At 39.2% G+C, this 15,055-nt stretch overlaps 1 protein-coding gene across 1 annotated transcript; it reads right to left on the bottom strand.

Annotated features, from left to right (window-relative positions):
• Positions 1-644: 644 nt before the first annotated feature.
• LOC114466496 (antigen WC1.1) lies at positions 645-14,239 on the bottom strand. The gene is made up of 8 exons (XM_028451960.1): positions 13,753-14,239; positions 12,638-12,676; positions 10,040-10,348; positions 8,480-8,788; positions 5,032-5,346; positions 2,965-3,114; positions 2,805-2,877; positions 645-1,192 (listed from the first exon to the last, which is right to left on the bottom strand). The coding sequence occupies exons 1-7, from the start codon at positions 13,790-13,792 to the stop codon at positions 2,834-2,836; spliced, it is 1,206 nt and encodes a 401-aa protein (XP_028307761.1). The 5' UTR covers positions 13,793-14,239; the 3' UTR covers positions 645-1,192; positions 2,805-2,833.
• Between the last annotated feature and the right edge of the window lie 816 nt (positions 14,240-15,055).

The raw sequence follows: 15,055 nt of genomic DNA, 5'->3' as shown, positions 1-15,055 counted from the left end.
AAATGCTTTCAATTCCAATTTTTGTGAGACTTACAATCTGAACTGATTATGTGCTTTCTTTAAATCACTAGCAGCCAATTAACGTCCCTTTAACAGTGGACGACACGGATTGATTCTGATAAAGTTAACTGACTTTTGATTGATTTTTCTTCAGCTTGCACACAAACGATACATTGAGGTAAATATAATAAAGACTGTAGTTATGCATTCTTACATTGCCTTCAATGTGTACTAGTTAATATATATGTATTTTAACAGCAACATATAATGGATGTTTTAAAGGTTTAATATTTAGCAGTGCTTCCTTTTCTATTGGTCGGGATGAAAATTTTCATCGTGTTTTAAAGCAATTATTGAATATACAATGACTTATCTGGCAGAGCTTGTTTTTTAAAGTAAATGAGTAAATCTTGCTTGTTTTTTTTTATCGCACTGATTGAGCTTTAATTTTTTTTTATTATTATTTCACAGCGTAGCTGCCTTTTTACTGCATTAGTGGTTATTTACATTTTGCTGAGTTCATTGTGGTGTTAAATAGCTTTTTGGCTAAACAAAGCTTCCAATATGCATATATATCAGGTTTAACTTTTGATTATTCAGCAGAAATACAGGGTGAAATTAATGTTGTTGTGAGCAGACGTTTGAATGATTTTAAAAGTCTTTATTAGTTAAATAATTGCTATAAATTGAACACATTTCTCAAGTCACTGATTCCATTGTCTCAGATCTACAGTTTCTGTTTCCTCTTCAGTGCATGGATGTATAGACAATTATCAGCTGTATCTTATTGCAGTGTGATTACAAAAATGTCCTCTAGTTGTTGACTGAGGCTGATTAAAGTGTTAACTGTTGAATACAAAACCAAGGAATGAAGTGCATTTACTTAAATACCTGAATAACCCGGCACACAGCGTCCCAGGTTTAGTATTGCAGTAGATTTCTTTCCCACTTTGTGGTTACTCAAACCATCACTGGTTTCTAATGCTTTCTTTCCATGGGACTATCACTCTCCAACACTAGTCTTAGGTGCTGAACTCCATCCAGACCGACTCAGTTCACGCTGCCGTTTTTTTCCTGCAGCCACAAAGATCGAACCATTCACAGTGTTTGGCTCTGCATTAGATCTACAGATGCCTGGATCCACACTGAGATGGAGTCCACCGTCTGACTGTTCCCACTCATCCACTACGATCTGGAAAACAAGAACAGAAAGGAAGAATCAAACCGCTGAATTCAAAGCACAGCCTTGTCTCTGAAATAGTTGAATCATTTAAATGATAAAGCAGGTGCTGAAGTGAACTAAAAATTGTACCTGCTTGATTTCAACTAAGCAGGTGTAATATTTGATTACATTAGCACTTAGACCACAAATCAGACGCTAAATAAAGGTGAGCAGACACTGCGATTTTTTTTCCCAATCGTACTCAGCTCCAGCTCAAACTACAACTCAATTGCAGCTCACAATTCATGTTCACACTGTTCGGACCGACACTGACTGCTCACACTGTACATCCACCGCTTCAACAGTGCGATACCCTCACGAGGCGCGAGTGGATTTCAAACCTGTTTGATTTTCTGACGATCATACAAATGCTGATCGGGAGCTGGTCGTCAGGTGTTAATTGCTTCTCGTGACCCCATGTATACTACACGATGTAAAACACACGATTTAGTAGCGACTCTGCCCGATCCCAAAAATGTGCTGAAAATCGCACAGTATATTCCCACCAAGATGTTATTGAAGGGGAAAAATGGCTTTGTCCTCATTTTAAAATGAAGCACTCATTTCCAGCAATTTTAATTTACTTTTGCATGAAAAAATACATCACTTTCTCATTTATTTGCAAATATTACATGAGGTTATAGTCATTGATACATTAAAATGAAAATTTTTGGCCGAAACCAAAAATGAGAAAACAAACACCGAAATAAATTATGCTAATTGTTAGTCACATTGCATTTTATTTATTTACCACTAACATTCCAACGATGCACAATATGAAAGAAAAATGTTTACCTTGACCCCACTCAAACAATAAATAATACTGTACAGGCCTATAACCGACTGGGCTGTTGGAAAAGAGTCAAATTAAATATGTCCTCTTATTAAAACACAGAGTGCATTGAAGTCACAGAGCGTGGAGACGCACACGGTCTGTGTGCTTTAATTACGGCGTGCATCATTGTGCGCGCTGGTGTAATCCCATCCAAGTAATGATCTTCATGATGCGGATCAAGTACAGTTATGATGTAGTAAAGAGAAAAAGAAGTGCTGTAGTACAAAGGATCTCTGTGCCACGTGCGCTGACAGACTGAAAACTGGTACTACTGTTGATGTGCGAACACGTTAGGCTACATGTGGTCCGTGTTGACCGAGGGCGACGCATAACTACAGTGTCTAAGTGACACAGAAACATAAAACACACTTACTGCGCCGTCAACTCTGCTCAGAAGATGCTTTAGTGTTCAGATGTGAAATACAGCCGCTCTGTAAGTCTGCGGACAAGCGCGCGTGCTGTTTGCTTGCGTCTTTACAACATCCCGTTTCGGTCAGTTTGTTTTGGTGAGCAAAGTGTTTCGGTCAAAAACCAAAAATGTTCAGTGGCCGGAATTTTGGTGCATCACTAGTTATAATCTTAAGTTGTAATGCCATGTAGGACCATTTCAAAATGTACAGTGTACAGTTGTATTGGGCATTATGAGCAGCAAAAAGGCAAATGAGGCAGGTGGTTATAATAATATGGCTGTTCAATGCATGTCATTTTTATTGGAGCTATTAGAGCAGGAGCGAAAAGCTTAAGTACCTTTAGGTTTGTGTTGCCTTCACATGCCGTCATAGCTTGTTGATAGATAAGGCGACATACGTGTTGTCCACACCTGGAAATGAAAGTAAAGCATCCACAGTTACAGTTACTTCCCAAACTCATACTGGTTCCCATTTAAACACAAAAAAGGAATGCTCACAGGTTCTGGTCTCTCGCTCCAGTTCAGGAAGCTTCCTCTGCTTGTTGCACAGCACCTTGACCACGATGATGATGATTATGACGGCGACCACAAATGTCAAGCCAGACACGAGCCAGCTGATCACCATTGGACTCAGAACTGGATCTGGGTCTGAGGGGGAGAAGCATTGTAAATTACACTATGGGCTCTATTCTCCCATGCTCAAAAAATCCATGCAGCACGACAGTTTCTGGCTGCGCGCTATTCTCCCCCTGTACTTCTGTCAGTCGCTGCGCCCCTCCATCCCAGTTACACCCTCTGGGTCCTGAAATGTGGGCGTTCCCATTCAAATCTCGACTTATGTTCTTATCCTCTTCTGAACCTGGAATAAGTGCAGCGCACCGATAAGGTAAAACATTATATTGCACTAGAAGTTTGGACTTAGAGACTCCCGGAAATAATCTATCCTAAGTGAAACTGTCACGACTCATGGGGGTGTGGGGAGTCACACAAGCACGCCAAAGGATTGACCAGAAGCATATGTAATATGTTCACATTTACCAGTTTTAGAGGGGACAAAATGTGTTACATTTCATTATATTTGAACTGTTCCGTCCCCTCCTCATCTTGGGAGGACTGTGGGAGCAGATCAGCTGTGTGTCGCGGTGCGCGCATCGGCTGCTGCAGCTTGTTACAATGAAACTCTGACAGACGTCAGAATGATGCTCAGCTATTTTAACACCGTGTCCAACGTAAAGCTACAGTTTGATCCACTACAAGAGTAAACAACAAGTGAAACATTAATGACAGATAATGATGTTCATTAATGCGCACTGATCATGTAAGAAGTTAATAAAAAATAAATTCCACACAAACAAACGTTAATGTGGGTTAATATGAAATGGAAAATAGAGATTTTAACAGTAGCTCAGACAGAAAAATGTGTCCAATCTTCACCCTGCAGTCATCTGATCAAATCAACCTGTTACATTGTTTATCAATAAAGGCGTTTCAAATTAAAAGTGCACTTTATCATTTTCATGGATTTCAATGACATTTACAAGCATTTAGGAAAACTCCATGTTCCCTTATTTCTAGACAGCCCCAAAATAATGACATCATAGCCTACATACACAGACTACGTGCTTTTGGTCGATTTACGCACGAAAGGCACGTAAAAAAGCGCTTAAGTCCAGACCGGAGAAAAAGGCCCTATGTGAATAAATGTAACTGACTTCAAAACAGTCCTCAGTACAGCAAGGCTGGTTTTAGATCAAAGATCACTGTATATTCTTTACTCTTCACTGGTACTGCCTTATCTTACATACTGCGCGACGTTTGGGGTAATCATTACCAAACAAATTTACAATCAATAGTTAAACTTCAAAAGAGAGCAATAAACTATATACGCTAAATATTTGAATCATACCAACCCATTGTTCCTCAAGTCAAAGTTACTTCAATTTGCAGATTTAGTCATTTTCAAACAATTCATGTTGTATTTAAGGCCAAGAATAAATTATTACCGGGAAATATTCAAAAGCTCTTTGTTGAGAGGGAAGGGGATTACAAACTAAGGAGTAAAATTTATTTTAGGTTTGTGAATGTGTGGAGATCAAGGAAAATATTGTGTTTCAGTATGTGGATGGAATAACATTCTGCAATAGCTTCCCAATGGAAATGAAAGAGTACAAATATCAAGCAATTTAAAAGAAAATATCTTTATGTTGTATGACAATTCTGAAAGTGTATAATGTGTTTTTTTGTGTGTGTTACAATCAAAATCAGATAAAAATGAGACAAAATTAATTTATTAACAGCAGCAGTGGTTAGAAAACAGGATGCTGAAATTTGGATTATTTGTTTACTGTCATGTAGGACAAGGGACGAGACTAATACGTTTTTACTTCCACCCACTTTCTTTCAAATACAAAAGTATGTGTATGCAGTACTACTGTACATTATAGTTTTTTTTTTTCTGGAGAGAAGACACCTGCATTAAATCATTTGTTTTTAGTAATATTGCTTCTTGTATTATTGCTTTTTTTTTTTTTAAATAAAACAGTAAAACCTAAAAAAAACTCTCACCTCTGATGGCTATGGGCAGAGGCTGGCTCTCTCTGGACAGGAACGTGCGTCCATCCAGTTGGACGCGGTATAGGCAGTAATAGTAACCCTCATTAGAGCTCTGAGCGTTGGGGAAAGTGAAGGTGACTGATTGCGTGAGGGCGGGTAAAGTCCGGCGCACGGTGCCGTTGGAACGGACCAGACGCAGCTGGAAGGAGCCTCCTGGGTACAGCTGCAGGGTGGAGCAGGTGATGTTAAAGCTGTGGCCTTTAATGACGGAGCCCAGCGGGGCCTCGGCCGACGTGTTGTACCAATGCTGAGGGGTCAACAATTCCACTGTGAGTGAAACAAAACAAGGTCAAAAGGTCAATATGGGGAAAAAAACAGAAGAAGAAGCAAAGTGATTGTCTAAAACAAACTGTGGGTCAATAAAGGAAATAAACCTTTACCAACTCCTACTATCCTCAAAACACATTTTACCCTTGGAGTCAAACTGACCCCAAGGATATTTGCCTCCAGAAAATGATTTTCAGAAAATTGTTGACAAAGTTTATTTGTCAGGCTCTTTGTTTATTTGTTGAATACATAAATAACTCATGATAATGAAACATTGACCTGTTCTCTAGCAACACCATTAGGACAAACCTTTAAATTAGAATTAATTTATCTTGAATAGCTTCAAATCTTCTCAAATTTACTGACAATTAGGGGTGTCCCAATCCAATACTGATATCGGTCCGATATGAGCCAGAAAAACGAATATCAGATTTTATCAGACTGCATCTAAAATCTCCGATATAAGTGCAATAAGTTTTTGTAACTGAAGTAAACTTGAATTGTTGACTATTGTTCTCTGTTTGAGTAACATCACTTAAAAAAAATAAATAAAAAAAGTGTGTAAGATTTGTGCTGACATCGCATTGGATCGATATCGGCCAGTACTCAAGGCTGCAATATCGGTATCGTATCGGAAGTGAAAAATTTGTATCGGGACATCCCTACTAACAATATTAATGACCACGAAAGTATGAACCCTATTGGTTGTGGTGATGATGCGACCTTTCCTGCAGTCCCACCATCAGGTCAAACTTCAGTTTTAAAAGTCCTATATCATGCAAATCAACTTTTTTGTACTTTTAACCTTGTCAAAATGTGAATTCCTCATCAAAAACACCCCTAAAGTATCATTGGGATTCCTTCCTGCATCTCTGAGAAATCCTCAGTAATCCTGCTCTCTGAGCTGCTTCTCTGCCCTCTTCTGAAAAACGAGCGGTTCAAATGCTAGTGACGTCACTAGCATTCTGAAACGCTCCCTCCAGGAAGTGCCTGCTGCTGGTGCCGCGCCTCTACATTGAACATACACGCCCATTCTCTCTGGTGCTAGAGGCATGCGAGCCTCTAGCACCATGCGAGCAGCCGAAAATCATCTGTTTGCATGGTCATTGTCTTTTCTTATCCAGTCTGCACAGGGAAAATAAACTGTCCTTGTTTTTGTACCAAAAGATAATGTCTGGTAACCAAAAATGCGTGTTTGACTGCGAAAGTCCTCGGAATTTGTTCAAACTTCCTAAAGAATAGTCTACTCGCCAGAAGTGGTTGGAATTTATCTCTGGGAGCATGTGACACACCATCCAGCATCCGTTAGTCTGTGGCCGTCACTTTACAGAGGACTGTTTGGTGAACCTTGGCCAGTTCCAAAGTGGATTTTCCAGTAATTTACATCTTCAAACCAGAGCGATTCCCACAATAAAACCCACTGATGGAGAGGCCACAGCCGTAAGTAAAATAAACTTCTAGCAAAATGTTAGCCATACTCACTTCTTTGTCTTTATATCTGAAATACATTCTCTGGAACTGTTTACAAATTTTGGTGGGCGTGCCTGTTGCCCATGCTGCCGGGGCTCTAGGGCTACGTCATGAAATGGGAGGCACTCACACGGGGAGAGGCGGCGCTCCGAGAAACCGTGCGTCTCAATTTCCTGGTTGAAAGAAAATAAGTAATATTTCTTAATAAATTAGAATTTTATTTTGCAAAATGTAAAATATTACCTATATGTGGCTGTAGTTGATTTTGGAAGGTCTTAATATAGCATGATATAGTTAGTGCATCTTGGAAATCTTTTCTAATTCGGCTTGCACATTCATGACTTTCCTCTCATACACATGCCATGTATCAACTCAATTATTGGATCTAAGTGCTGCATTTGACACTGTAGATTATACAATTTTGTTGCACAGATTGCAAACATGGGTTGGACTAAATAGAAAAGTAATGCAATGGTTTAAGTCCTACTTGGAGGAGCAAAGTTATTTTGTAAGCATTGGAAACTTTGAATCTGACAGATTCCCAATGTCCTGTGGGGTTCCTCAGGGCTCTGTTCTTGGACCACTTCTGTTTAGCCTTTATATGCTTCCTTTAGGACAAATTCTACAGAACTGTAAGGTTTATTATCAGAGCTACGCAGATGACAACTATATCTATCACTGAACCCAGATGACTATGGTCCCATAGAGGTGTTGTGTGACTGCTTAGAAAAAGTAAACTGCTGGATGAGTGAAAACTTCCTTCAACTAAACCATGACAAGATGGCGGTGATTGTCTTTGGTAACAAGGAAAAGAGGACTGCTGTCAGCAAGTATCTTGAGTCTCAATCTTTAAAAGCTAAAGACCAAGTCAAAAACTTTGGTGTTCTGATTGACTCAGATCTTACATTCAGCAGTCAGATCAAATCTAGCACAAAAACAACCTTCTACCACCTAAAGAACATCTCCAGAGTGAAAGGTTTAATTACTCAGAAAGATCAGGAGAAACTGGTCCATGCTTTTATCTCCAGCAGACTGGACTATTGTAATGGTCTGACAGGAATCCCCCAAAAGAGCATCAAACAGCTACAGCTGGTTCAGAACGCTGCAGCTCGAGTCTTAACAAGAACAAAGAGGTCAGAACACATTAGTCCAGTTTTAAAGTCTTTACACTGGCTCCCAGTCAGCCTCAGAATAGACTTTAAAGTTCTGCTGCTGGTGTATAAATCTGTGAATGGGTTTGGTCCAGAATACATCAGTGAGATGTTAGTCAGGTATGAACCCAGCAGGTCTCTCAGATCTATGGACACAGGTCAGATAGTGGAGCTCAGAGTTCACAGTAAACATGGTGATGCTGCGTTTCGTTGTTATGCTGCAAAGAAGTGGAACAAACTGCCAGCAGAGCTGAAGTCAGCATCCAAAGTTAAAGGCACTTTTTTTCTCCACTGCATATGATTGAGAGGGAGATTTTTGGTCACGTTGTTGATGTAAAGTGTTGTTGATGATTTTAATTGGTTTTACTGTTGATATTAAATGTACTTATTGATTTTAAGCTGTTGATTGTTTTATCATGTAAAGCAGATTGAGTTGCCTTGTGTATGAAATGCACTATACAAATACATTTGCCTTGCCTTGGATCTGATGTGGATGTGTGACGTAGACGTACCCACAGTGATGTCGATGGAGTTACTGGGTGGAGAACTGAGCAGCTGGGAGGGAAAGCCGCCCTTGACTCTGTACTGGCAGCTGTAGCTTCCCTGGTGGTACATCTCCACGTCAGATAGCGTCAGCTCCACTCTGGTCTGGCTTCTTTCTGCTCTCTGTGTGACCAGCGGCGTAGACACGCCCTGTATGTACAGGTGGAAGTCACTGAGGCTGTGTCCTTCCAGGACGCTGCAGCCAAAGCGAACGGACTCGCCCAAGGAGATCACGGTGTGTGGTGACAGCAGGGTGAGTGTCGGCCTTAAAAGTCTACCTGGAGGATAAGAACATCAGACTCGTCACAAAAGCAGGAGGCATCCTCACCGTTCGTCCGATTTTGGCAAATTAGCTATCAAAATGTTCAGAAAATTCCAAAGATTTATGCTTGTACTTCTATCATTTGTAACTTTTAAACTTTTTGAGCCATTACATTTTTTGTGAAACTGCATTGACTTTTCAGCTCCGATCCCTCTAATGTTTACCTTAAAATATTTACTAACAAATGACAAACCATTCAACCGTTAACATGTTCAGCTAATACATTTAACCCATTTCAACCTTTTTTTTTTTTTTTTTAAATGTATTTATTAGATTAGGCTAATGTTAATTGTAGGTTAGTGCAACGGCTAGGTTAATGCTAATGCTAAGTTCATGCTAATGATAGGATTGTGCTAATGCTATGTTACTACTGTTGTCAGGTTAATGTTATTACTATTGCTATGCTAATGCATTTGCTAGCTAATGCTAAGCTAATGCAGTGCGACGCGGGCCAGCACCTGCATTTTCTTCAGGAAATGCGAATATTCTTGTGTTCATATGTATATAGGTAGCTTATATTATCATTATAACTTGTATATGGGTAGTATAAAATATTACTGCATGTACATTATTTATAGATGTATGTTGGGTGCATATACAGTATGTGTATGTATATATAGGTAGCTTATATTCTAATTATAATATATGGGTAGTATATGTATAAAATATTGTAATGTACATTGTTTATGTATATAAATGTATGTATGGGCGCTTATGTGTGTACAGTATGTATATAGGTAGCTCACAGATAAATTGGTTATACTGGTTATAAGAGGGGTAGAATTAAATAAGTCAGACTTCTTCATTCTCCTTTTTTGAAATCTTTTTACGTTTTGTTTTTGACTTGTTTTGTGACATACTTTTTATTTTATATGTATTGTTTTTGGTTTTATAAGTTCAAAAGTAAGTAAATAAAATGTGACTCACTCCGCAGGTTACTGTGCAAGTATGCATCTCAGAAGTAAGGGTGTCCTGATCAGATATTGTTATCGGTTCGATACCAGCAAAAAAAACGGGTATCAACTTAAACCTAAAATCTCAAATAAAAGCACATAATTTCCTTTAATTGGAATTATTGAGGCGATTTTTTTAGGGTCTTCATATTTTATTTACTTTATCTATTCTTCTCAATTGTAAAACATGCCTATGTTTAAGAAAAACTAGTGGTTGTTTTACACTTTAACTTCCATGATGTACTTAATCTCACCTGAGCATTTGACGCCTGCATCATTTTCGTGGGTGCAGTAAATGTTTCTTTGCAGGACGACGGCACAGCGGGTCAAACTGGACTCGTGTCCCGAGCACTGGACGTGGTGCAGCCAGATCTCGCCCTGACCAAGACCAAACGCTGCAGCTGGAAGTGCTGACTCAGCTAAGCCGCAACCCAGCTCCAGACACACCACGTACGCTTCACGGAGGTCCCAGCCGTGGTCACACACCGTGCCCCACTGCTCATGGCGGAGGACCTCCACTCTACCGGAGCACTTGTCGTGCCCGTTCACGAGTCGGACCTGACCTGAGGGACACAGTGAGACCAGTGCCCGTATTCAAAAAGCATCCTAAGGTTAAAAGTAGCTCCTATTGATGTCACTCTTAGAAAAATCTTAAAATTTTAAGATTTTTCTTAGAATTTTTCCTTATTGGGATAAAAGTAATTCACAAAGCATCTTAGGCCCTAAGAAAGCTCCTAAGGTGAATAACTGTCAAGATTAATGCGGAGGACTTTTAAGAAGCCTAAAAGTGTCTTAAACAAACAGAAACAGAGAGAAGGACAGAAGACGGAGAGATATTCTCTGCGACAGTGATTTAATAAGACACTATCGGCTTATATTTATATTATTATGTTTCTGGTTTGTTTTTGTTTTGTTGCACCATCCTCCAAGTCACGTTCCTTGTATTGTTTTACACTCTAATTGGCAATAAAAGTATTCTGATTCTGAATTTTCTCACACGGCTTAACGTAATAGCAGCCTTGTATTGCTACGTGATTTGTTCGCTTCTCACACTCGTATCTTGTGAAAACACAAGAGAGGGCATAACACACTAATTAGATGGGCAATGAGCTCCCAGCTCTGCCTCTTCCCACTTAACACTAAGGGTGTAAATCACCAGCTGATATATGTCGATATGTTTGGATGATGATACGATGTTTGCCGATATCACAAAGTCTGTCATGATACGATTTTGATTCGATTGACAAGCCTGCGATCGATGTGATGCAATATCATATGCTCATTTACATGTAAATCAACTCCAGAAAAACAACTGAAATATGATTTGACCATTTTATCTCTAAGGTCTTTCAGGTATTGATTTCACTGTAACAAACTGTAACCAGATGGAGAAAAAGTGTCACTGGCAAGTTATTATTGATAATATTATTATTTTAACATTGACATGTTAATGATGCCACACTATTATATAACCAAGTATAAAAATTTAATTTAAGGGGCATATGATGAATTTGTGTAGAACAAAATTAACCACATGGTTTATTTGTTTTGATTTGGTTTTAAAACAGAATAACCAAAGAATGAAGGGTACACAGATAATAATGCTACATGTATGGTTTTGATAAATTTTTTTCTTTTTTAATGTTAAATAAAAATTTCAAGTCGACTTCCAGACACTTGTTACTCAGTAGTCCTGTTTATTTACATGAACAGACACTGTTTGTTGTGGGGAGTTAGTATAAATCATTAACACATTTACGAGCACTGACCGAATACTGAAAGTATCAGATCTCAGTTTGCGTGTCTCACGTGCGTGCTAAAGCCCTAGCAAAACAACCTTCTTCAACCCAATTCTTATCGTTTTAAAATCAGCGTCACGACTCTAGCACTGCGCTTTCATTATTATTTCATTTACTGATAGTTCATCATTTCAATCTCTTTCTCCATGACTCCTCGCTTTGCCGAGCAACAATGTAAACAACGCAGGTTCCGTGCCGCTCTCAGGATACTTCCGCGTCTTCTTTGTTGGTGTTTTATAGCGGTTGGCTCCACATTCAGGAAGCGGCAGCGGGGCATTACTGGTCGGCGGCCACATAGTGCCGTGTACAAATTTGGGTGGCAGCAGGGGTTGCAAGGCTTTGTTGTCTTATGGCATTTGCTAAATTATGTCAGGAAATGGTGGCACGGATATACAGACGTGCTATGTGAATTTCAAAATAAAGGCGTATCTTGATGACGATTAATTGGATTGTTAATTAATTAATCGATGTGGATCAATGTATTGTTACACCAATACTTAATATTCTTGTACTTCATTTTTTAAAAGAGCTCCAGCAATCATAGTAATCACTGACAGCAGTGTCTGCCCCAACAATTAATATCAAATACATAAAGCGGTAAAATTACCAACGTGGACAGTTAACAACAATAAGTGAATCAATATAATAATCGGCATGTGAACAAGGTTTAAACATGTTAAGCTGTGTACAAATGTATTAAATTTTGCTAAATTAAATTAATTTGAATAATTATACATTTCTTATGTGGTCCAGGTATGATCAGTTGATTTTATTCTCCATTCATTGCTCGGTTCTCTAACAACCAATCACAGCTGCATCAATCATACGTAGCAACAGGGTCAACCACACCTCCTCACTAAGATTTCTGTAAACTCCTTGCTCAGCGTTGCTCTCAGAAACATCCTGAATCACTTTTAAGTTAAAATCCCTTGCTAGAAATTTCCCGGCTAAGTTAGGAGCTCTGAGCGGACTCTGAGAAGCTTTGTGAATACGGGCACAGGTCGTGAGACAAAGAAGTCGTGAGTCATGAGTTGATGTGACTTTGAAGCTTACCTAATGCAGACACTTCAACCCACAGAGCACCTAACAAGCCTACAAAGAAAATAAGAACGCTCATTAGCATCCATTCAGATACATTTTCACATTAGAAGGTTGTGGTTTGGTTCCTGTGCAGGTGTGCGTAACAGGCATCACTGTTTGTTGAGGGAATCCTGCTGTTTTGCATTCTTGAGGTCACTTTGTAAGTCTTCAAGGTCCTATACTGGTCTGATGTTTTTGTTTAGTGATTGTTACAGGTTTGAAAAAACATCTTTTTAAGTTGAGTTTGGAGATTTTTGAGAAGTGCCCTGTAAAGCTTTAAGTCAAGTGCACAACTGAGTTTGTCCTACTCTCACTCTCTGGCTTTTTCAATTGGCTCTTAGCTTGTTCTCTGATAGTTTCATTTAGCTTTGTTTTGTTTATGTAACGAATGTTAACTTTTTCGAAGAGGCTATCCGTACGTAGCTGCACACGGGGCTATTTGTACGTGGCTCATGATATTACCATAAGTTATGTGATCATTCCGGGCAAGAAATTAAAAGTAATTTCAGAAGGTTAGGGTTAGTTAGTTCCTAACTAGGTTAGGGTTAGTCCATAACGCAGTTTAGGAATCTACGTATTAATACAAACAGAAGTACTGGCCAATGCAGGGTGTTACGTATGAATATCACAACAAATCATAAATACGTAGCATGTCCGTAACGTAGTTTAGAAATCTATGTATTGATAGCAGAGGGGCGTACAAGTACGTAGCGTATTAATCACGTCACCTAAACTGGGTAATGAGTGCTACGTACGGATAGAATGTCCATATATTGATACTGCTACGTACGGATAGCCACTGCCAAACTTGTTTGGTATTTCAGCTATTAAAATAACCATCAACTCTGGAATAATGGACTCGTGTTAGAGTAAAAGTATATTTCAAACTTGTTCAGTGTTACTTCTTGTGTTCACTGTCTGGAGGGAAACATTGTAGCATGATTAGCAGTTTATAGCAGCCAGTTTCAGACACAGAGGATCTCCGGTTAGCCCGTTCCGCAACAAGCCCAAACATATGTCTACCTAGCGGGTCGTGGCCAGGATGGAGCCGGTGGACACGTAGACCTGGGCCGTGGTGGTCTTCTTACCTGTCAGGAGGACGCGGCGGAGGAGGATCATCATCATCATGGTCCCTCCAGCACGGGGCGGTCAGTAGTGTCGGTGCTGCTGCCGCTGCTGTTGTTGTTGTAGCTGTAGACGGACGCGGACACTCAAACAGACATTAGACAGCTGCTAACAGCTAGCCTGTGGTGGCAAACACACTGTAGTGGGCCGAGTCCAGGTGTCTGTCACAGGATCATGGTGTCCATGGCGGTAAGACTTGCCCTGTACGACGTCATAGCCCCAGACAGTCCTTCTCCCTGCAGCAGACAGGGGTCAGCACCCATAGATATCAAATAATAAGGCTAGGGCCAATAGTCCTTCCTATCTCCTTTACTATCCACTGCTCCTTCAGTGTTTAAGTGGTGGCCACGATAAAGAGCGTCCAAGCTCCCTTTCAGCTCAGGAAAAGAGGTTCAACGTTAGAAAGGTCCGTCTGCAGGCCACCATACGGCTGTATCGGCGTAACGTCACAGTGTAGGGAACGCCCATACTGCACTACGGTGGCCTTGGAGGCCATTCTTCATTTATGGCGGAGGCCATACCAATATTCGGAACTTTATTTAACTTATTGTGGAAAAATACTAATACCTCAGGTGGATATGTCAATACAACATGGTAATGTTTAAGCGAAAACGATTAAAAAAAAAATAAATTAAAAAAAATCAACATACATAGAAATTGAGGGGGGAGATCGCTGGGAAAAAAGGGAACTATAAATGTATTCATGGTTAACAAACCAGACAAGGGGTTACAATATTTTTTGTTCACATAAGAGAGAGCACAATGTATCAGTTTGTGCAGTGATTACCCTTTTTATACATTTATGTAAGTGAAAGTACTTATTTTCTTTCATTGCTGATAAAAAAAAATAGTATTTATATTTTTAATTCTGAACTGAGTCTGTAATAAATATTGATGATGATGAATGGGGGATCTTGCCATGCAGGGTTTATGTTTATACAATTTGACTATAATGATGGTATTATTCACCAAAAATTCACTTTCTTCATTATTTAGGAAAACTCCAATCTGTAGGATTCATTGTTGATTGAGGTGGCAGTCAGCCACTGATGTGTGTATGCTGTTATTTTTTAAGTTCAAGATAAATTTCAGGGAAAAAAGTTGTCTGATTAAATAAAACTGCTGTTCAAAAAGAAGAACTTTCTTTTACTTATATTGTTATTTCTTTATTATCTGTTTTCTGTAAAGTCCCAAAAAAGCACTGTATGAAATTGATAAATTATTATTATTATTATTATTATTATTATTATTATTATTATTATTATT

This window comes from Gouania willdenowi, chromosome 7 (assembly GCF_900634775.1).
Source record: "Gouania willdenowi chromosome 7, fGouWil2.1, whole genome shotgun sequence".
Lineage (NCBI taxonomy): Eukaryota > Metazoa > Chordata > Actinopteri > Blenniiformes > Gobiesocidae > Gouania > Gouania willdenowi.
This window is presented reverse-complemented; position numbering and strand designations above follow the sequence as displayed.

Bases quoted from the DNA above. Each gene is read 5' to 3' on its own strand.
- LOC114466496 (XM_028451960.1), bottom strand. From the start codon at position 13,792: ATGATGATGATGATCCTCCTCCGCCGCGTCCTCCTGACAG. The intron at 12,677-13,752 runs GTAAGAAGACCA...TTTTCTTTGTAG, and splicing joins CCGCCGCGTCCTCCTGACAG to GCTTGTTAGGTGCTCTGTGG. The intron at 2,878-2,964 runs GTGAGCATTCCT...TTTCATTTCCAG, and splicing joins GGAGCGAGAGACCAGAACCT to GTGTGGACAACACGTATGTC.